General features: G+C 33.9%; 1 protein-coding gene across 9 annotated transcripts in view; it reads left to right on the top strand.

Annotated features, from left to right (window-relative positions):
- TDRD3 (tudor domain containing 3) overlaps positions 1 to 22824 on the top strand; it is a 185190-nt gene that overhangs the window by 99462 nt on the left and 62904 nt on the right. For 7 of the 9 annotated variants that reach the window (XM_053563595.1, XM_053563596.1, XM_053563594.1 and 4 more), the window contains 4 exons: positions 409 to 558; positions 7092 to 7232; positions 17937 to 18093; positions 19191 to 19316. In XM_053563595.1, coding sequence (XP_053419570.1) covers positions 409 to 558; positions 7092 to 7232; positions 17937 to 18093; positions 19191 to 19316 — 574 coding nt within the window. The remainder of the gene's footprint in view (positions 1 to 408; positions 559 to 7091; positions 7233 to 17936; positions 18094 to 19190; positions 19317 to 22824) is intronic. The other 2 variants (XM_053563592.1, XM_053563601.1) reach the window with 1 other exon arrangement.

The raw sequence follows: 22824 nt of genomic DNA, 5'->3' as shown, positions 1-22824 counted from the left end.
TATTGACATTATGGCATAATGTAGAAATTAACCTGTTAATTATAAAACTGAATGTACTTCCTGTTGTGCATTAGTTTAGACTAGTCGAAATCTAAAATTATTTTAAGTTACTACCGTAAAATGACACTTGGATCTCTTAGTCTAATGTATATTTTAAAAGTGTGTTGTCTTTTAGATAGCTACATATTTGTATAGCTTTTAATTTTATTTACTAGTTACATTTATTTAAAAGTCACCTTATTTTGTTTTCAACTTTTATTTTTGAATATGTGGAATAAAATTATATTTCTATGGGCTTTCAAATTGTAATGGATATAAACATTTCCTTGAAAGAAATACTACTTTCTAATGAAAAGTAGAATCTTTTATGGAACTACTGAATTAACTTATTTTTATTTCTTTTATCAGAAGTGTGTATCTCATGTCCAAGTGGATAGTAGAGAACTTGATCGGAGAAAAACATTGCAAGTTACAATGCCTGTCAAAGCTACAAATGATAATGATGAATTTGAAAAGCAAAGGACTGCTGCTATTGCAGAAGTTGCCAAGAGCAAAGAAGTAAGAAATTAAATCATGACAAAATTCTCTGATTTCTTATCATTATGTTCTGTTTAGATCACTGTGGTAACCATTGTCTTTTCACATAAGCTAACTAATTCAACAAATCCTTGATGTTGTCCTTCTTGCATATTCTGTAAGTAGAAAATGCCCTACTACTTTATGCGGACTTGAACTTAACATATTTTGTTCTTAATGTACTTTTCCCAAATTTCCATGGCAGTTCCAGTAAGTTACTCTGGCTAGCAAATTAACCTCCTTTTCCTCTTTCTTCCTTTTTTTCTTAAGGATGTAACAATTGAACACAATATTTTTTTATTGTGGTAGAGCACTTTCTGTTAGTAGTTAGGCTAGTTGTAACTTTTTCTAGATAAATTTTTCGTATACAAGCAACTTCAGAGGAATGAGTAAAAATAAGAGGATAAATTAGTGGGTTGGTCTTAACATTTTTGTCAGTTTTATTCTTAATTATATTTAATATACAGCAAAAATTTTATCTTTGGATTGTATATGTATTTACACACACAAACACTCCTTTTTAAAAATTGACAAATGTATACATTTATGGTGTGATGTGATATTAATACATGTATACAATGTGTAATGAAAGTCAGAATAATTTTCATATCCATCACCATAAACATTTAGCATTTCCTTGTATTAAGTACATTGAAAATTCTCTTTTCTAGCTCTTTTGAAATATATAATAAATTTATAAATATATATATATAAATTTATAAATTTATACCCTATTGTGTTATAAAACACTAGAACTTACTCTTCTTGTCTAAATAATTTTGAACCCATTGACCAGCCTCTCTCTATCTCTCCTCCCCTTTACCTTTTCCGCCCTCTAGTAACCATTATTTTACTGACTATTTTACTGTTTATTTCTATGAAATCAACCTTTTTAGCTCCCACATATGAGTGACATCATGTGGTATTTGTCTTTTGGTTCGTGGTTTGTTTCACTTAACATAATGTACTCTAGGTTTATCCATGTTGCCTCAGATGACAAGATTTCATTCATTCTTTTTTATGGTTGAATAATATTCCACTGTGTATATACAGTTGGCTTTCTTTATCTGTGGATTCTACATTTGTAGATTCAGCAAACCTGCAGATCAAAAATATTTGGAAAAAAGAAAAGGCTAGGGCTTGGCGCTCATAGCTCAGTGGTTAGGGTGCTGGCCACATGCACAGGGGCTGGTGGGTTTGAACCTGGCCACAGCCTGCTAAACAACGGCAACAATAACAAAAAAACGGGGGGGTCTTGTGGCAGGTGCTTGTAGTCCCAGCTATTGGGAGGCTGAAGCAAGAGAATTGCTTAAGCCCAAGAGTTTGAGGTTGCTATGAGCTGTGATGGTATAGCACTCTACAGAGGGTGACATAGTGAGACTCTGTCTCAAAAAGAAAAAAAGGATAGTTGTGTCTGTATTCAATACAGACTTTTCTTCCTTGTCATTATTCCCTAACTAACACAGTATGATGGCTATTTACATAATGTTTACATTGTATTGGGTATTTTTTGTAATAATTATAAGTAATCTAGAGATAATTTAAAGTGTACAGGAGGATGTGCATAGGTTATATGCACATACTGCAAGATTTTTATATAAGGGACTTGAGCATTCGTGGATTTTGGTTTCTGAGGGGGATTCTGGAATGACTTCCCTATGGATACTGAGAAATGACGGTGCATCCATTCATCTGTTGATGGACACTGTAATTTGGCTGTTGTGAACAACGAAGCAGTAAACATGGAAGTGCAGATATCTCATTGACATATGACTTCCTTTCCTTTGGAAGGAAGTATATACCCAGCATTGAGGTTGCTGAAGCTATATGGCATTTCTAGTTTTTCAGGAAATCTATACTGGTTTATATAATGCCTGTTTTAATTTACGTTCCCACCAGCAGTGTAAGAGGTCCCTTTTCTCTGTATTCTCAGCAGTACTTTTTTATTTTTTTGGTCTTTTTGATTAACTGGGGTGAGATGGTATCTCATTGTGGTTTCGATGAAGTGAGCATTTTTTCATGTAACTTTTGGCCATTTCTATGTCTTCTTTTGGGAAATGTCTGTTCAGATACTTGGATATTTTTTAATTGGATTTTTTTTTTTGGTTGTTGAGTTTCATATATATTCTGGATATTAGTCCCGTGTCAGGTGGATAGTTTGCAGATATTTTCTCCTATTCTGTAGGTTGTCTTTTTACTCTTCTTATTTCTTTTCTTTGCTGTGTTGAACCTTTTTAGTTTTTAGTAATTCTATTTGTTTGTTTTTATTTTTGTTGCCTGTGCTTTTGAGATCTTATCCAAAAAATCTTTGTCCAGACTGATGTCCTTAAATGACGGCTCTTCCCTCGTTTAATATTGATAGCTACAGTTTTCCTTTTAATTGTTTTGAATTTCTTGCTTATTTGTTTCTGTATTTATTTCTATATTTCTGATTTGTGGACTGTAATAAGAAATATTACATGTCTGTACAGCAACTAATTCATGACATTGAAATAGTTTTCATTATTCAGGACATGTAATGAAGCTTAGCTAACAAATGCTTTCCTGTTTGTTTTTTACTTTAAAGTATTTTGTTTAATATAAAAAGTGGTGACTATGTATACCATATACAGAAAACTCAGTTTAGTTTTGAAGGAAAATAAAAATTCACCATCGCATAACTAGGAAAAAAGTCAGGTGTCTATAATTAACAAAGAAAAATAGATTTCTTTCTTAGCAAAATATACAAAGTGGAAATTTTGAGATAGATTTCCATACCTAGAAAAGGAACATATTTGAAAAATGTAAAACATGGTAATCACTAGGTAGTAAGTTTTTTCTTTAATTAATTAACTAATTTATATTCATTAATAAGATAACTCATGGGGCAGACAAATGAATCTCACTCCAACCCATTTGGCAATAAAATCTGACCTCAACTGAATATGGGTTTTTATTAATAATCATTTATGCCAAGTTGGTATAAGGCTATTACCTAGTACGTACTTAACCTATTAACTAGAAATAGTGTTAAGTTTTGTTATACAAATATTAACCTGTTTCTTACTTTTGTTCAAGAATCCACTGAATCATTACATAAACTACATTATTTATACCATATTATGTTTCTGAACTTATTTCCTGTTTATGTAGTTCTCAGTTCTGAAACACTTCAGGTTTTAAGAGTTTTAGATAAAGAATTACAGACTTGTGCAGTGGTAGGAGAATTTTACATTTATATTTATTTGTTTTTTCTATCATTCCATTACTTATTCAAGAAATATATTTTGATATACAATGTGTAATGCTTACATCAAACTGATTAACATAACCATCACCACACCTATTTGTTGTGGTAAGACATTTGTCCTCTACACTGAATAGTTTTAAAATGTACCATTGCATTGTGCACAATAGGTGAGTCCCACCAAATACCCTCCCTTCTCCTGTCTCCCCCTCTGCCCTTCCCTCCCCTATCACTCTTCTTCCTTCCTCCTTTTTAGACTAGTTTTGTTTTATCATTCATATGAACGTGTAGGTGATGATATATCGGTTTCATAATAATATTGAGTACGTTGGATATTTTTTTCCATTCTTGAGATACTTTACTAAAAATATTATGTTTCAGTTCAATCCATGTAAACATAAAAGATGTAAAGTCTCCATCCTTTTTTATGGCTGCATAGTATTCCATGGTATACATATACCACAATTTGTTAATACATTCATGGGTCAGTGGGCATTTGGGCTTCTTCCCTGACTTGGCAATATGAATTGAGCTGCAGTAAACATTCTGGTGCAGATATCTTTGTTGTAAAATGATTTTTTGGTCATCTGGATATATACCTAGTAGAGGAATTGCAGGATTGAATGGCAGGTCTACTTTTAGTTCCCTAAGTGTTCTCCAAACTTCATTCAAGAAGAAACATATTAGCTTGCATTCCCACCGTCATTGCAGAAGTGTTCTCTTCTCTCCACATCCATGCCAACATCTATAGTTTGGGGATTTTGTGATGTGGGCTAATCTTGCTGGAGTTAGATGGTATCTCAAAGTGGTTTTGATGTGCATTTCTCTGATGATTAAAGATGATGAGCGTTTTTTCATGTCTTTGTAGGACAAGTGCCTGTCTTCAGAGAAGTTTCTGTTCAATTCTCTTTTCCACAAAGAAATGGGGTTATTTGTTTTTTTTTTTTTTATTGATAGTTTGAGTTCTGTGTGGATTCTAGCTATCAGAACTTTGTTGGAAACATAACCTTCTATATCTTCTTCCATTCTGAGGGCTGTCTGTTTGCTTTATTTACTGTGCTCTTGGCTGTGCAGAAGCTTTTTAGTTTGATCAGATCCCGGTAATATAGTTTTGGTGTTGCTTCAATTGCCTGGAGGATCCTCCTTGTAAAATATTTTCCCAGGCTAATTTCTTCAAGCATTTTCCCTGCACTCTCTTCTAGTATTTTTATAGTTTCATGTCTTAAGTTTAAATCTTTTATCCAGTGAGAATCAAATTTTGTTAATGGTGAAAGGTGTGGGTCCAATTTCAGTCTTATACAAGTTGCCAGCCACTTCACCCAGCACCATTTATTAAATAGGGAGTCTTTCCCCCACTGAGTATTTTTGACAGGCTTATCAAAGATCAAATGACGATAAGTGGCTGGGTTCATCTCTTGGTTCTCTATTCTATTCCATATATCTACCTCTCTATTTTTGTGTCAGTGCGATCCTGTTTTGATCACTGTAGATTTATACTATAGCCTGAAGTCTTGTAATGTGATACTTCCTGATTTGTTTTTATTTCTGAGTAATGTCTTGGCTATTCGAGGTCTTTTTCTGATTCCATATAAAACAAAATACTATTTTATCAAGCTCTTTAAAGTATGGCAGTGGTGCTTTAATAGGGATTGCATTAAATCTGTAGATTGCTTTGGGTAGTATGGACATTTTAACAATGTAAAAAAGCACTTTTTGCACTTTTTAGTTGGAAATATATTTAATATATTTAATTTGGAACAGGTCAGGCTCCAGACTTTTCAGGTAATTATATTCTTGTATATTAAATAAAATAGTAAGTACCATCTGTTATTCAGTGTTTGCCATGATAATCACTTACCAAGATAATCACTTCATATCAGTGTTGTCATTTAATCCTGACAATATCCCAGTGAGGTAGGTTTTCTCATTCCTGTTTTAAGGATGAAAAACTTGAGGCTTACTTGGAGGAATGTTGAAATTAGGTGACTTGTCTGAGGTTAGAAGCTAGTAAGTGGTCCTAGCCTTGTCTAGCTCCAAAGCCTATGTTCTTAACTATGCTACATTGCTTCCCAGTCTATGAAATTGTATATTACATTAATATAAACCCATTTTTTTATAGTTATATAAGTAACGACTATCAGAACATTTCAAACATTTTTTGCTTGGAATCCATGAACTGAAAATTGAATCTAGTAATGAGTCTTTGGTTTTTGTGGTTTTTAATTTTGATTTCAATTAAATTTAAATATTGTAATATATCACAGCTACCTACCTAATAGAGATAATTAATGTTATTCATTAGTGGTCTTGTAAGTTCGTTTTTCTGTTTTTCAGGTTCTGCTTTACATTTTCATCTGATTTAAAATAATTTCTCAGTTTTATTTTTTTTTTACTGTAATCACTTAAAAGTGCTTTTTAAAATATTGGTCATTATCTCATAAAAATCATTTTACCTTTTTATTAGATCTGTTAGAATTACAAAAATATTATAAACCAGATGTTTAATTTGATATTGTCTAAGTAACAAATGTGGGGTGATATTAGTTGTAGATTTGTATCTTTCCAAAATCAACATTTTTATGTTCTAATCTTTTCATGCTAGTTGTGAAAAAATAAAAAGAAAATCAAATCACATTGTCAAATTTAATCACACATATAGTCATTCAATTAAGACAGACAAAATAAGTAATATAGACTTTGAAGCTTTTATATGTAGTTGGTAAGAAATGATCATGATTAAAATGTAAATAGTGAATCAGTAATGAGAATTTTAATCTGGTATTCAAATTTGTATTATTTGTCTCATTTCTAAGATTATAGAATATTACTGGACTATAGGCATGATTTTAACTGATTTTTAGGTTTAGTGCCTTGCTAAACCTTGCCTGGAAGCTGAATTTAGAATCCAGCTCTCAAGGCAAGTCAACTATTCTAACCTAAAATAATTTTGGCAACTAATCTCCATAATGCTTGTATTATTTTATTTTCATATATATATATATATATATATATTTGGGGGTGCACCTAACTTTATTTTGATGACTTGCCTTGGAGGGACTTAAAGATTATAATCAAGTAAGTTTTTTTTTTTGGATGACCAGGATTTGTGATAAAAAGGGACTATGGCCATTAGATATTTGTGCTGTTTGTAAGTTTACATTTCATTTCATGCATAACATAATTAAGAAACTTTTAATTCAGTTTTGCTAGATGTATTTAGTCATAACTTCCTTTTTAAGATTGTTTTTGAATTCAACTTACATCTGCTTTATCTTTCTCTTGTCTAAAGGCCAAGACATTTGGAGGAGGTGGTGGCAGTGCTAGAAGTAATCTCAATATGAGTGCTTCTAGTAACCGATACAGGGAAGTTTTACCAAAAGAAAAGTCAATCAAATCAGAGGCAAAACATGAAGGTGTTTATAGAGAACTGGTAAGACTAAAGAACCAACCACAATGTTAATGTGTTCTTTCTTTAATAGTCTCAATGACTTTTAAAATTTTTTTTCTCACAATCACACATAATATACTTGTTAAGTATATTATGGATATATTTAACAACTCCAAGAAGACTTTTGTTTCAGATTACAGTAACTCATGAAAAATTTGGATTTTTGAAAAATAATTTACTTAAAACTTTTATTTCACTTATATTACTAATGTCTGAATAATGTCTTTGGCATAGGTTCATAAAGAGCTATCAGAAGATCATACATCAAAAACATAGTTTTCAGGGGCGAAGAGCCGATGTGGTTCTGGGGACCCGATGCAGGCTGCAGGGCTGGGGATGCCGCTAGGACCAGAGCATCCACCCAGCCCACCAGGGGAGGCAAGGGGTCGAGAGCTTTTGCTTGTGTCTCCTGTTTAAGAAATTCTTCCTCAGATATTAAAGGACAGAACCTAACCTCCACACTGATGCAAAAGACAAAACTAAGCAATGGTCTCTGACAAAATAACAAGAATAGAATACTACCACGCTTATTAATTATCTCAATAAATGTTAATAGCTTGAATTCCCCACTGAAGAGACATAGATTGGCTGACTGGATTAAAAAACACAAGCCATCCATCTGCTGTCTGCAAGAAACACACCTGGCTTCAAAAGACAAATTTAAACTCTGAGTCAAGGTTTGGAAGACAATTTTTCAGGCAAATGGAATTCAGAAGAAAAGAGGAGTTGTGATCTTATTTTCAGATACATGTGGATTTAAAGCAACTAAAGTCAAAAAAGACAAAGATGGTCACTTTATATTGGTCAAGGGAAAAATACAACAAGAAGACGTTTCAATTCTAAATATTTATGCACCCAATTTAAATGCTCCCAGATTCTTGAAACAGACCTTATTCAGTCTGAGCAATATGATATCTGATAATACCATAATAACAGGGGACCTTAACACTCCTCTTACAGAGCTGGACAGATCCTCCAAACAGAAATTAAACAAAAATATAAGAGATTTAAATGAGACCTTCGAACAACTGTGCTTGATACACGCATATAGAACACTCCATCCCAAAGATAAAGAATATACATTCTCCTCATCACCCCATGGAACAGTCTCCAAAATTGATCATATCGTGGGACACAAAACAAATATCAACAGAATCAAAAGAATTGAAATTTTACCTTGTATCTTCTCAGACCATAAGGCACTAAAGGTGGAACTCAACTCTAACAAAAACGCTCGACCCCACCCAAAGGCATGGAAATTAAACAATCCTCTGTTGAATAACAGATGGGTGCAGGAAGAAATAAAACAGGAAATCATTAACTTCCTTGAGCATAACAACAATGAAGACACAAAACCTGTGGGATACAGCAAAATCAGTTTTGAGAGGAAAATTTATTCCTTTAGATGCCTACATTCGAAAAACAGGAAGAGAGCACATCAACAATCTCACAAGCCATCTTATAGAATTGGAAAAAGAAGAACAATTTAAGCCTAAACTCAGTAGAAGAAAAGAAATATCTAAAATAAAATCAGAGATCAATGAAATTGAAAACAAAAGAATCATTCAGAAAATTAATGAATCAAGGGGTTGGTTTTTTAAAAAAATAAATAAAATAGATAAACCATTGGCCAGACTAACGAGAAATAGAAAAGTAAAATCTCTAGTAACCTCAATCAGAAATGATAAAGGAGAAATAACAACTGATCCCACAGAGATACAAGAGATCATCTCTGAATACTACCAGAAACTCTACGCCCAGAAATTTGACAATGTGAAGGAAATGGATCAATATTTGGAATCACACCCTCTCCCTAGACTCAGCCAGGAAGAAATAGAGCCCCTGAACAGACCAATTTCAAGCACTGATTAAAGAAACAATAAAAAACCTTCCAACGAAAAAATGCCCTGGTCCAGTTGTCTTCACACCAGAATTCTATCAAACCTTCAAGGAAGAGCTTATTCCTATACTGCAGAAATTATTCCAAAAAATTGAGGAGGAAGGAATCTTCCGCAACACATTCTATGAAGCAAACATCACCCTGATACCAAAACGAGGAAAAGACCCAAACAAAAAGGAGAATTTCAGACCAATCACACTCATGAATATAGATGCAAAAATTCTCAACGAAATCCTAGCTAATAGACTACAGCTTATCATCAAAAAAGTCATTCATCATATTCAAGTAGGCTTCATTCCAGGGATGCAAGGCTGGTTTAACATATGCAAGTCCATAAACGTTATCCGCCATATTAAGAGAGGCAAAAATAAAGATCACATGATCCTCTCAATAGATGCAGAAAAAGCATTTGATAAAATCCAGCATTCTTTTCTAATTAGAACACTGAAGAGTATAGGCATGGGTGGCACATTTCTAAAACTGATTGAAGCTATCTATGACAAACCCACAGCCAATATTTTACTGAATGGAGTAAAACTGATAGCTAAGTATAAGATCATGTCCTCAGCTTCTGTACAGCTAAGGAGACAACAACCAAAGCAAAGAGACAACCTACACAATGGCCCAGAGTTCTATATCCTGCTAAGCTAAGCTTTAGAATTGACAGAGAAATCAAATCATTTACTTATGTATAAATATTGAGGAAATTCGCCACAACAAGATCAGCTCTACAGGAAATACTTCAACCTGTTCTACACACTGACCATCACAATGGATCAGCAGCAAAGTAAGAACTTAGAAATTAAAGGACAGAACCTAACTTCTACACTGATGCAAAAGATAAAACTAAGCAATGGACTCTCACAAAATAAGATGAATAGAATACTACCACACTTACAAATTATCTCAATAAATGTTAATGGCTTGAATTCCCCACTGAAGAGACATAGATTGACTGGATTAAAAAACACAAGCCATCCATTTGCTGTCTGCAGGAAACATACCTGGCTTCAAAAGACAAATTAAAACTCCAAGTCAAGGGTTGGAAGACAATTTTTCAGGCAAATGGAATTCAGAAGGAAAGAGGAGTTGCAATGTTATTTTCAGATACTTGTGGATTTAAAGCAACTAAAGTCAAAAAAGACAAAGATGGTCACTTTATATTGGTCAAGGGAAAAATACAAGAAGAAGATTTTTCAACTGTAAATATTTATGCACCCAATTTAAATGCTCTCAGATTCTTGAAACAGACCTTACTCAGTCTGAGCAATATGATATCTAATAATACCATTATAACAGGGAACTTTAACACTCCTCTTACAGAGCTGGACAGATCCTCTGAACAGAAATTAAACAAAGATATAAGAGACTTAAATGAGATTCTAGAACAACTGTGTTTGATAGACGCATATAGAACACTTCATCCCAAAGGTAAAGAATATACATTTTTTTCATCACCCCATGGAACATTCTCCCAAATTGATCATATCCTAGGACACAAAACAAACCTCAACAGAATCCAAAGAATTGAAATTTTACCTTGTACCTTCTCAGACGCTAAGGGACTAAAGGTGGAACTCAACTCTAACAAAGAACGTTTGACTCCCCCACAAAGGCATGGAAATTAAACAACCTTCTGTTGAATGACATATGGGTGCAGGAAGAAATAAAACTGGAAATCATTAACTTCTTTGAGCATAACAACAATGAAGACACAAGCTACCAAAACCTGTGGGAGACTGCAAAATCAGTTTTGAGAGGAAAATTTATCGCTTAGGTGCCTACATTCGAAAAACAGAAAGAGAGAGCATCAACAAACTCACAAGCCATCTTACAGAATCAGAAAAAGAAGAAAAACTTAGCCTAAACCCAGTAGAAGAAAAGAAATCTCCAAAATCAAATCAGAGATCAATGAAATTGAAAACAAAAGAATCATTCAGAAAATTAATGAAACAAGGAGTTGGTTTTTTGAGAAAATAAATAAAATAGATAAACCATTGGCCAGACTAACGAGAAATAGAAAAGTAAAATCTCTAGTAACCTCAATCAGAAATGATAAAGGGGAAATAACAACAGATCCCATAGAGATACAAGAGATCATCTCTGAATACTACCAGAAGCTCTTATGCCCAGAAATTTGACAGTGTGAAGGAAATGTATCAATATGTAGAATCACACCCTCTCCCTAGATTTAGGAAGAAATAGAGCCCCTGAACAGACCAATTTTAAGCACTGAGATTAAAGAAACAGTAAAAAATCTTCCAACCAAAAAATGCCCTGGTCCAGATGGCTTCACTCCAGAATTCTATCAAACCTTCAAGGAAGAGCTTATTCCTGTACTGCAGAAATTATTCCAAAAAATTGAGGAGGAAGGAATCTTCCGCAACACATTGTACAAAGCAAACATCACCCTGATACCAAAACCAGAAAAAGACCCAACTAAAAAGGAGAATTTCAGACCAATTTCACTCATGAATATAGATGCAAAAATTCTCAACAAAATCTTAGCCAATAGATTACAGCTTATCATCAAAAAAGTCATACATCATGATCAAGTAGGTTTCATCCCAGGGATGCAAGTTTGGTTTAACATACCCAAGTCCATAAATATTATCTACTGTATTAACAGAGGCAAAAATAAAGACCATGTGATCCTCTCAATAGATGCAGAAAAAGCATTTGATAAAATCCAGCATCCTTTTGTAATTAGAACACTGAAGAGTATAGACATAGGTGGCACATTTCTAAAAGTGATTGAAGGTATCCATGACAAACCCACAGCTAATATATTACTGAATGGAGTAAAACTGAAAGCTTTTCCTCTTAGAACTGGAACCAGACACGGTTGTCCTCTGTCGCTTTTACTATTCAACATAGTGCTGGAAGTTCTAGCCAGTACAATTCGGCAGGACAAGGAAATGAAGGGAATCCAAATGGGAGCAGAGGAGGTCAAACTCTCCCTCTTTGCTGATGACATGAACTTAGAGAATCCCAAAGACTCAACCACAAGACTCCTAGAAGTCATCAAAAAATACAGTAATGTTTCAGGATGTAAAATCAATGTCCACAAGTCAGTAGCCTTTGTATACTTCAATAACAGTGAAGATGAGAAGCTAATTAAGGACACAACTCCCTTCACCATAGTTTCAAAGAAAATGAAATACCTAGGAACATACCTAACAAAGGAGGTGAAGGACCTCTATAAAGAAAACTATGAAATCCCCAGAAAGGAAATAGCAGAGGATATTAACAAATGGAAGAACATACCATGCTCATGGCTGGGAAGAATCAACATTGTTAAAATGTCTATATTTCCCAAAGCAATCTACCTATTCATTGCCATTCCTATTAAAATACCAACATGGTACTTTCAAGATTTGGAAAAATTGATTCTGCATTTTGTATGGAACCAGAAAAAAACCTCCTCTTGCTAAGACAGTTCTTAGTAATAAAAATAAAGCTGGGGGCATCACCATACTAGATTTTAGTCTGTACTACCAAGCCATAGTGCTCAAGACAGCATGGTACTGGCACAAAAATAGAGACCTAGAGACTTGGAATCGAATAGAAAACCAGGAAATGAAACTAACATCTTACAATGACCTAATCTTTGATAAACCAAACAAGAACATACCTTGGGGGAAAGACTCTCTATTCAATAAATGGTGTTGGGAGAACTGGATGTCTACATGTAAAAGACTGAAACTGGACCCACACCTTTCCCCACTCACAAAAATTGATTCAAGATGGATAAAGGACTTAAATTGAAGACACAAAACAACAAAAATTCTCTAAGAAAGCATAGGAAAAACACTGGAAGATATTGGCCTGGGAAAGACTTCATGAAGAAGACTGCCATGGCAATTGCAACAACAACAAAAATAAACAAATGGGACTTCATTAAACTGAAAAGCTTCTGTACAGCTAAGGAGACAACAACCAAAGCAAAGAGACAACCTACACAATGGGAAAGGATATTTGCATATTTTCAATCAGACAAAAGCTTGATAACTAGGATCTATAGAGAACTCAAATTAATCCACATGTAAAAAGCCAACAGTCCCATATATCAATGGACAAGAGACATGAATAGAACTTTCTCTAAAGAGGACAGATGAATGGCTAACAAACATATGAAAAAATGTTCATCATACCTATCTATTAGAGAAATGCAAATCGAAACCTCCCTGAAATAGCCCCAGTGAGAATGACCCACATCACACAATCTCAAAACTGCAGATGCTGGCGTCGTTGTGGAGAGAAAGGAACACTTTTACACTGCTGGTGGGACTGCAAACTGGTACAATCTTTCTGGAAGGAAGTATGGAGAAACCTCAAAGCACTCAAGCTAGACCTCCCATTTGATCCTGCAATCTCATTACTGGGCATCTACCTGGAAGGAAAAAAATCCTTTTATCATAAGGACACTTGCACTAGACTGTTTATTGCATCTCAATTTACAATCACTAAAATGTGGAAACAGCCTAAATGCCCACCAACCCGGGAATGGATTAATAAGCTGTGGTATATGTACACCATGGAATACTATTCAGCTATTAAAAAAAAAAATGGAGACTTTACATCCTTTGTATTAACCTGGATGGAAGTGGAAGACATTATTCTTAGTAAAGCATCACAAGAATGGAGAAGCATGAATCCTATGTACTCAATTTTGATATGAGGACTATTAATGACAATTAAGGTCATGGTGGGGGTGGGGGAAGGGGTGAGCAGAGAGAGAAACATGGTTGGAAGGGTGGGGAAAGGAAGAGCAGGGAGAGGGAGGCAGGGGTCTTGGTGTGTGCCACACCTTTTGGGGGCATGACACTATTGCAAGAGGGACTTTACCTAATAAATGTAATAAGTGTAAACCTGGTTTATTGTACCCTCAATGCATCCCCAACAATAAAAACAAAAAAAAAGTTTTCTGCCCTTCTTCCCCTTCATTACATCTTTTTAAAAATTTCTCTACAGTGATTTTGTTTTGTTTTCTGTTGCTCTTTGGGATGAATATATTGAAACAAGCACACATATATTATGGACTCAATTGCAAAATAGGGTAAGATAAATGAGAGGAGTGGAATATATTTCTGGTATGCTATAGTGTCCTCAGATCTAAGGTAGTTGGCAATAATTCTTTTTTCTTTGTCTTTAGAAGTCAAGTGACTTTGGTTGATTTTGTCTGTGGGGTACAGAATACTTAAGACTAGCTTAAATCATTGGGGTTTATTATCTCATACAACAAGAAGTCCAGATGTAGATGGTTTACAAAGGTTGAAAAAATTCAGCAGTATAATAATATTGGAGATTTTTATGGATATTTACATGATTTCTTGGCTTTTTTCTCAGGATTATAGGATTTTCCATGAGCTAAATCTTCACAGAAAAAGTTAAAGGTTGGAAAGAAAAGAGGGGCATTTTTCTGGGTATAGGTATACTTCATCAGAGAAGAAAATCCTTTCTGAAACCTCAAGCAGATTTTCATTCATGTCTCATGGCTGAAATGACTAGGCTGTATGCCTACTTTAAATCAGTCATTCAAGGGCAATGGATTTCTAACTGTGGGCCAGCCTCTCTGTTTCTTGAAGAGGCCATCTTATTTTGTTTTTCTTAGAAGGGTTTAAATGGCAGTGGAGAATGGATACAGTGAGCTGGAAAAGATATGGTCCTTGACTCAAGAAGTTCTTAAACTTGAATAAATTGAGAATATCTCTCTGGGAATGTCTTGACAAAGAACACCAAGATGATTAGCAGATTGGGGTAATTGTGATGATTAAAAACATGAAGGAAAATGACATCACAAAGATAGTGGAGTAGAAAGCTGTAGGAATCAGTTCCTCCACCAAAGCAACATTGAGTTGGCAAGCATTGTTTGAAGCAACTATTTTAGAACTTATAACCCTAGTCAGATACTTCTAGCATCTAAGGGTAATGAACTATGAAGAAAGACACAGGTCACTGGGCTGACCACAGAGACAATGGAACAAAGACTTACGTGGTCGCACATTAAAAGGAATATATTTCTTGCAAAAAAATGTTTGGAAAAGATACTAGACATATTGGTGACTGTAGACTTAATCAGGTAACAACAGCAATCCTTGGGGAGGGTTAAGAATCTGATTTCTGGTTATCAGATTACAATATTCCACCAGTTTTCCACCAGTTTCCAACAAAAAATTACAAGTTGTACTTATAATGAAACAGGAAGATTTGTCTGTTTCTCGGGAAAAAAATGAAACCTATAGAAATCATTCATGAAGAAGCCCAGACCTTGGTCTTCCTATATAGAGATTTTTAAATATGCTCACAGGTCTGAAGAAAATCATTGACAAAGAACTAAGGGAAATCGGGAGAACAATGTATGAACAAGTAAGAAATATCAATAAAGAGAAATTATAAAAAGAAATCAAATAGATATTCTGGAGCTAAAAGGCACAAATAGCTGCAGTTAAAAATTTCACTGGATGGGTTCAACAGGAGATTAGACTTCTAATTTGACAGAAGAAAGAATGAGCAGACTTGAAGACAGGGCAATTGAAATTACCCATCTGAATAGTAGTAAGACAAAAGAATGAAGGAAAATGAACAGAACCTAAAGTGATGCCATCAAATGTACCAATGTATATGTTATTGGATTTCCAGTGGGTAGAGAGACAAAATGGGGCAGAAAAAATATTTGAAAAAAGAATGGTCCCTAACTCCCAACTTTGATGAAAGACATGAATGTGCAAATCCAAGAAGGTCAGTGAGCTCCAAGTAGATAAACTCAAAAGATTAAGGTCAGGTTACAGTATATGCAAGATGTTGTTTCAACAGAAATCTTGAAAGCATCAAGAGAGAAGTGACTTATCAAGTACAAGAGATCTTCAGTGAGATAAACAGCCAGTTTCTCATATGAAACTGTGTAGGTCATAAGACAGTGGAATGATGTCTTCAAAGTAGTGAAAGAAAAAATAAAACTCAACCAAGAATTCTGTGTCTGACAAAAATATGACCTCTTTTTAACTCATCTTTATGGATGTTATTTCCAAATAAGGTTACAGTCTGAGGTATTGGGAGTTACGACTTGAACAAATCTTCCTGAGGTCATTAAGATGGGCCCTAATTCAATATGACTGGTCTCCTTATCAAAAAGGGTAATTTGGACACAAAGATGGACACACAAAGGTATGATGATGTGAAGACACCCATGGAAAAGATGGCCATATGAATGGTGCATCTACATGACAAGGATTGATAGCAAAAAAGAAAAGCTTAAGAAAGTCAAGGAAGGATTCTCCCCTGGAAAGACTGGAGAGAGGTTGGCCTTGAGAGTACCTGTGACTGGGAGTTTGGTTAATTGCAAAGTTGGTCAATGAGAAAGGCAAAATAAGTTATACCAAGAAGTGGATTGGATCATTTAAAGTACTTTTTGGTTAAGTTTGATATATGTGATAATATTCTTAATTACATATTTATTTAGAAGACAGTTTGGAGAGGAAAATATTTGGGAATAATCAAATAGCATTTGATTTTTTTATGTTTGGATTAGTTTTTGAATAAGAGAAATAAATAATACTTTTGATATCCAGGTATTTTTTTCATTTACTTTAGCATCTCTACAGCAAGGATGGTAGTAGGTAGGTTTTCACTAAACTCTGATGTACTGATAGTAGCTACTGTGTTTAGATGGATTCTGTGATACAGGGTTTGGAAATACATACTGTGCTTTTATCAACATCTATGTCGGCATCAGAATGGGTGTCTGCAACATACATACCATGCATAGGCTAACGTAAAGCATTTATCCACGTTAACTCTTGATTTACAAAAGTCAAAGTTCTGTTTTCCCAGCTGGCTATGGTTCAAGAAATTTCTTTATGAGATATGTTTATACTACTTATGTGGTTTTTGAATTTATTCCAATCTAGATTTTTCAAGGAGATTTAGGTTCCAGCATTTATAAAGTAGACTTTCCTAGTTGCAGTAAAGCTGCCAAGGCATCATAGCTGCTATTGTTAATGAATATAGAATAGAATGCTGAAGCAATGGAGAATAAAAATATCCCAGAACTATTGAGTAACACCATTTTGTTAGCTTTAATTTACTCTTTCCATTTTTGGAAAGATGCTATATAAATTACACTTCCTTTTTAGGATGGGGAAGTATAAAAAATATTCCATCTTTTACTATGAAAAAGTTTTGTTCGGTAGCTTTCTTTTCAAAATCTATATTATTTTCAAAGGCATTATTCTAACATATCATAAAATTTTCTGTTTTATTTTGCATTTGCAATGGTACTAAAGTCAGAGTGCTCAGAGCACAGAGTACTCAGTACAGCACCACATATCACACATATTCTTTTTTTTTTTTTTTTCCGTAGAGACAGAGTCTCACTTTATCGCCCTTGGTAGAGTGCCATGGCATCACACAGCTCACAGCAACCTCCAACTCCTGGGCTTATGCGTTACTCTTGCCCCAGCCTCCAGAGTAGCTGGGACTACAGGCGCCCACCATAACACCCGGCTATTTTTTGTTGTTTTGCAGTTTGGCCAGGGCCGAGTTTGAACCCGCACCCTCGGTATATGGGGCTGGCATCCTACTCACTGAGCCAAAGGCACTGCCCCACTCATATTCTTTTTTGACTATGGTGTGAACATACAGCAAGTGAATGTTCTATTAGTGTGATATTTTCTTTCATATCTTTTAACTATAATTTTTAGTTAAAAGACAGCGAATAGTTAAAAACTTATGTCTTGCTTTATTTATGGACTATCAGTTGTAGCTTTTCTCTTTATTTCTTACAGGTTGACGAGAAGGCTCTGAAGCATATAACAGAAATGGGCTTCAGTAAGGAAGCTTCAAGGCAAGCTCTTATGGATAATGGCAACAACTTAGAAGCAGCATTGAATGTACTTCTTAACAGCAATAAACAGAAACCTGTTATGGGTCCACCTCTGAGAGGTATAATTTATTAAGCAATATGTCTGATAGTATTGTTTGCTTTTTAGAGGAACATACGTTGATAGAGGCTGGATTTTTCTTGCTGTGACAGCTATAAGTTTATTTAACATTGTGATAAATGGAAGGAATGCCAGTTTGAGAACTGTAGAGACATTTGCAGGTTACCAACAGTTTCATTGTCTTCATCTTTATGTAAACTGGGTCTAATAATGCCCTACTTAACAGTGAGTATTAGAGAAAATATGATATAAAGTGGTAAGTTCTATTATTTCTAGAACCATGCCATTTGTTTTAATGACAAAGTCTGTCAACATGTAAAAATTAACAAGAATATAATTACTTGGTATTCTTCTTTTTTTTAAGAGATGGAGTCTATTTTTTTATAGACGTTGTCCAGGTTGGTCTTAAACTCTTGGGTTCAAGCCTGCCTCCTACCTCAGCCTCTTGAGTAGCTCGGACTACAGGCATGCACGACTATACCTGGCTTACATTTTTGTTTTGTTTTGTTTTTAATTATTGAATGACCAAGTATTTTATATGGTTTTTTAAGTCATAGTCCCATATTTTTCATAAATAAATCTGTGATTAAGAAAAAAATATATAGAAATGATTTTTTTCTTAAGAGATAATTTATATGAACAAATTCAAATTTCTGAATAGATAGTTTAGACTGAGATTAAAGATACTATTTAATATAATCATTTAAAAACTTTTGCTGGGTGCCATAGTTCATGCCTATAGTACCAGCTACTTGGGAGAAGATTAAGGTGAGAGGATCGCCTGAGCCCAGGAATTCAAGGCTACAGTGCGCTATGATCATGCCTACGAATAGCCAGTGCACTTAAGCCTGGATAACATAGAAAGACCTGATCTCTTAAAAAACAAAACAACTTACCCACAAACCAAAACCAGACTTTTTGTTATAAAAGATTAGACTATATAGAAAAATATGAAAAGAAATGAAAAACAAACAAAAAAAAGAAATGAAAAACAAAATTCTACTTACAACATTAAAATGATTGCTGATAGTATTTTAGTGTATTTTCTCTTTTTGTTTTTGCATATACAATATATATTTCTTGCTTTTAAATCTCAAGGTAGAGGAAAAGGCAGGGGGCGAATAAGATCTGAAGATGAAGAAGACCTGGGAAATGGAAGGCCATCAGCACCAAGTACATTGTTTGATTTCTTGGAATCTAAAATGGGAAATTTGAGTATGGAAGGTAGGCTAACTTAAAGCAGATTTTTCTTCTTTCTTTCTTTTATAGTTGATTTATTTTTAAAAGACTAAACTTATTTGAAATTGTACAAAAAAGTTTAATAAAGCAACTGATATTATGGATCTATATTCTGCATGTTTATAAATTTATTTAATTACAAATTTTCTGTTTGACAAAAGCACAGAAGAAAATTTTAATTGTTTTTCTGAAAACAGAAATGGCAGCTTATTTTGCATCCTGTGTGATGAGTAATATCACCAAACTACTTTCCCAAATTTTGCTCCCATCTAGATGACAGATTTAGCTATGTAAGTAGATTATTGTTTTGGAAAATTTATTATTATGTAATCTTATATAACTTACTTTGATTGTGAAATTGACATATCTCTTCATTCTCCACATATTACATCTTATATAAAAATGTTCACACTGTAAGAGAATATGCTTTCACAGTGTGATGTATTTTTTAGTGACTAACAAATAACGAAAAAAGAAATAAGTATGTTAAACATGTAGCTTTTTTCTAAGCATGTAATATGGTAAATATTTTCTAAAGTAATTTAAAAAAATATGATCTAGAGGGTTAAGGAAATATACTTTTAAATTCAGCTTTCTCATTCAAATGTATTTTTAATCCAACCAGATAAGCTCAGAGGTAAAATGCTTTTATAACAAATTTGAAATGTCCAGATTTCATGAAAATGGAAGCTTATTTGCTTATGCTAAATTATATAAGAGGCAATGTATAATGTTTGCTGTAGATTAGATTTGTAAAATGATGTATTAGTTTTCTGTTGCTGTGTAACAAATTATTACAAAGTTAGTGGCTGTAAACAATGCATATTTATTATCTCATACTTGGGACCTCTGTTTAATGTCTCACATGCTGATATCAAGATTTCCATTGGGGCTGTGATCTTGCCTGAGGCTTGAGGTCTTTGTACCAGCACTGGTTGTTAGTAGAATTCAGTTCCTATATATATAGGACTGAAGTTCTGATTTTTAGCATGAAGTTGGCAGGGTACTGCTTTTAGGTCCTAGTTGCTGCACTCAGGTGCCACTCCATAGGGCCATTTACAGCATGTTGTTTGCTACTGCAAGGCCTACAGGGGAATCTCTGCTGCTGTTTCAGATCTTTGTGACTTCTTCCTGACTCATGCTTATTAGTGTTTCTGTCCCTGCCTCCCTTTGTTCTGTCTCAATGAGAGCTCCTCTGATTTCTTTTCATTCTTCTGTCCCCCCCAATGTTTGCTTTTGACTCCAATAATGTCTCCTAAAACATAATGTGGTTAAGGCAGAAAATAGTCAATTGTTTGCAACTTGTGTGCCTATCATGCTTCAGTTCTCACAGAATACAATTTTACACCAACAAAATAAATACTAACTTCTACTTAGAAAAAGATAACCAAATTTAGTTAGGATACGTGAAATGAATATTGAACCTCAAACACAAGTATATGTATTGTGAGGCGTTATTCATTCTATAAATGCAGTATTTTATTTAGTATTTGTTTATAACAGATCTGTATTAAGTGGTAGGTATACATAGGGTAATAAAATACCTCGTTCAAGAAATTAGAGAAATGGATTGATTTTTGTTGCTCCTTCTTCTAAAGTATAGAGTTAGTATATAGTTTATGAAGCAAAACAAACCACAAACTAAAGAGACATAGGAATGCTTATTTAAAAAAAATTACCATTTATTTAGTGTAAACCAAAACAATACTGAATAAAATACAAGGGCTTAGAAGTTTTAAATATAGTAATCAGATATGACCTGGCCTATTTGTAACCCTTAATAATATTTACTTTTTTATTTCAAATTTTTATTGCCAAAATAAATTGCCAGATAGATTTATTGCCAAATAGTTATTTTGAATGGGTAGGAAATACTTTAATAAGGCAGACTTGAAAACACTACTTGATTTGCTATTCATTGTTTTAAATATTTGCCTCATCAGAAGCTGATTCCTTCAGTGGCAGCTTTTCTGACCCTAAATTCTCTTTGCTGATGTCGGCATTACACAGAAAAGATTCATGATAACACATATAAGTATAAATAACTGACCAATAATATGTATATAGAAGGAATATTTTTGTATTTATGGATATTTTTATATTTTATTGGGTTAGTCTTCATGGGAACAATGAAGGTAAAATGACTAATGGGAAAACTCAATGTGCGGTTGCCTTCATATCTTTTGCAGGTATCATTTTGTCACTCTTTCTAGTTAACCTATTCACATTACTGATTGCTGGTATTCTTAGGTAAGCTGGGATTCACAGTAGTAGATTAATAATAATAAAATAGTTTAGACAAACCACTGAATTGTTCTTTCAGCTTTTAAGATTTCAGTGTTTTTAAATTGCAGTTAATGCCCAGAATCAGAATAAACTTACTTTTGTACGATCGAATCTCTGTTCTGGTCTTTCCTCAGAATTTGGTCGCTGTTTCATGAATCTTCCATTCTAAAGTAAACTCTTCATTGATGGGAGAAAATGTTCATTGTTCTAAGGAAAATTTGAAAAACTACTCAAGATAGAGTATCTTTAATGTTTAATGGTTAAATGCCTCATGAACAGCTAATGAAGAGAGTTAACATGTTAGAATTTTACGTTCATATCATCAACCTTATTATTTGGTTCTGTTGCAAACCCAGATATATGTAAAGGAGTAATTGTGGTCAGGGGCATTAGCTTGTGCCTATAATTCCCGCACTTTGGAAGGCTGAGGTAAGGAGGATTGCTGGGGGCCTGGAGTTCAAGACTAGCCTGGGCAACATCATGAGACCCTCATCTTTACAAAAAATTTTACAAAGTTAGATGGGCTCGGCAGTATGTGCCTAGAGCCTAGTTAATGGGGAGGCTGAGGCAGAAGGATCACTTAAGCCTTGGAGTTTGAGGTGCCATTATAATCTAGCCTGGGCAACAGAGCAAGTCCTTATCTTTAAATGAAAAAAGAAAAAGTAGTTATGATTCAGTTACATGTATATTTGGCGTTTTAAAAAATTTTGTTTCTAATTTCGTTAAATAGTCAAACTTTTCCTGCAGGTTTTATATCAGCATAAGGTGTCTGAGGGTTTTGTTTAGTTTTAGTACCACTAGAAGTCAAAATTAGCTGAGTAAGCCTGGACCTGTTATGGACTCTTTATATCATATCAGATTCTATGAACAGTAATGTGTCAGGTTTGTTTAAAAAAAAAATTCTTTAAAGATCAGATTCTTTGTGAAAATTTTAATATAGGTTAGTAACACATTTCACATCATATTATGTAATTTCCCTAAAAGAGCAAAAGCTGCTGTCATTTCTTCTAATTTTTTAAAATTCCATTAGAAATAATTGCTCATCATATCTCCTTTTCTTAGAAATTTTCTCTTAGCATTAACTTTTTGATGTTATATCTTTAAATTGGAATAAAACATAATTCTAGTTGACATTTTTATTAAAACTCTGAGACAAAAAGTGAAGCTGGATTACACTGCTTTTTGTTACCAAAAGAAGGGGACAAGG

The sequence above is a fragment of the Nycticebus coucang genome, chromosome 15, assembly GCF_027406575.1.
Source record: "Nycticebus coucang isolate mNycCou1 chromosome 15, mNycCou1.pri, whole genome shotgun sequence".
NCBI classification, from domain to species: Eukaryota; Metazoa; Chordata; class Mammalia; order Primates; family Lorisidae; genus Nycticebus; species Nycticebus coucang.
Note: the sequence above shows the minus strand (reverse complement) of the source record. Positions and strands in the feature narration are given on the sequence as shown.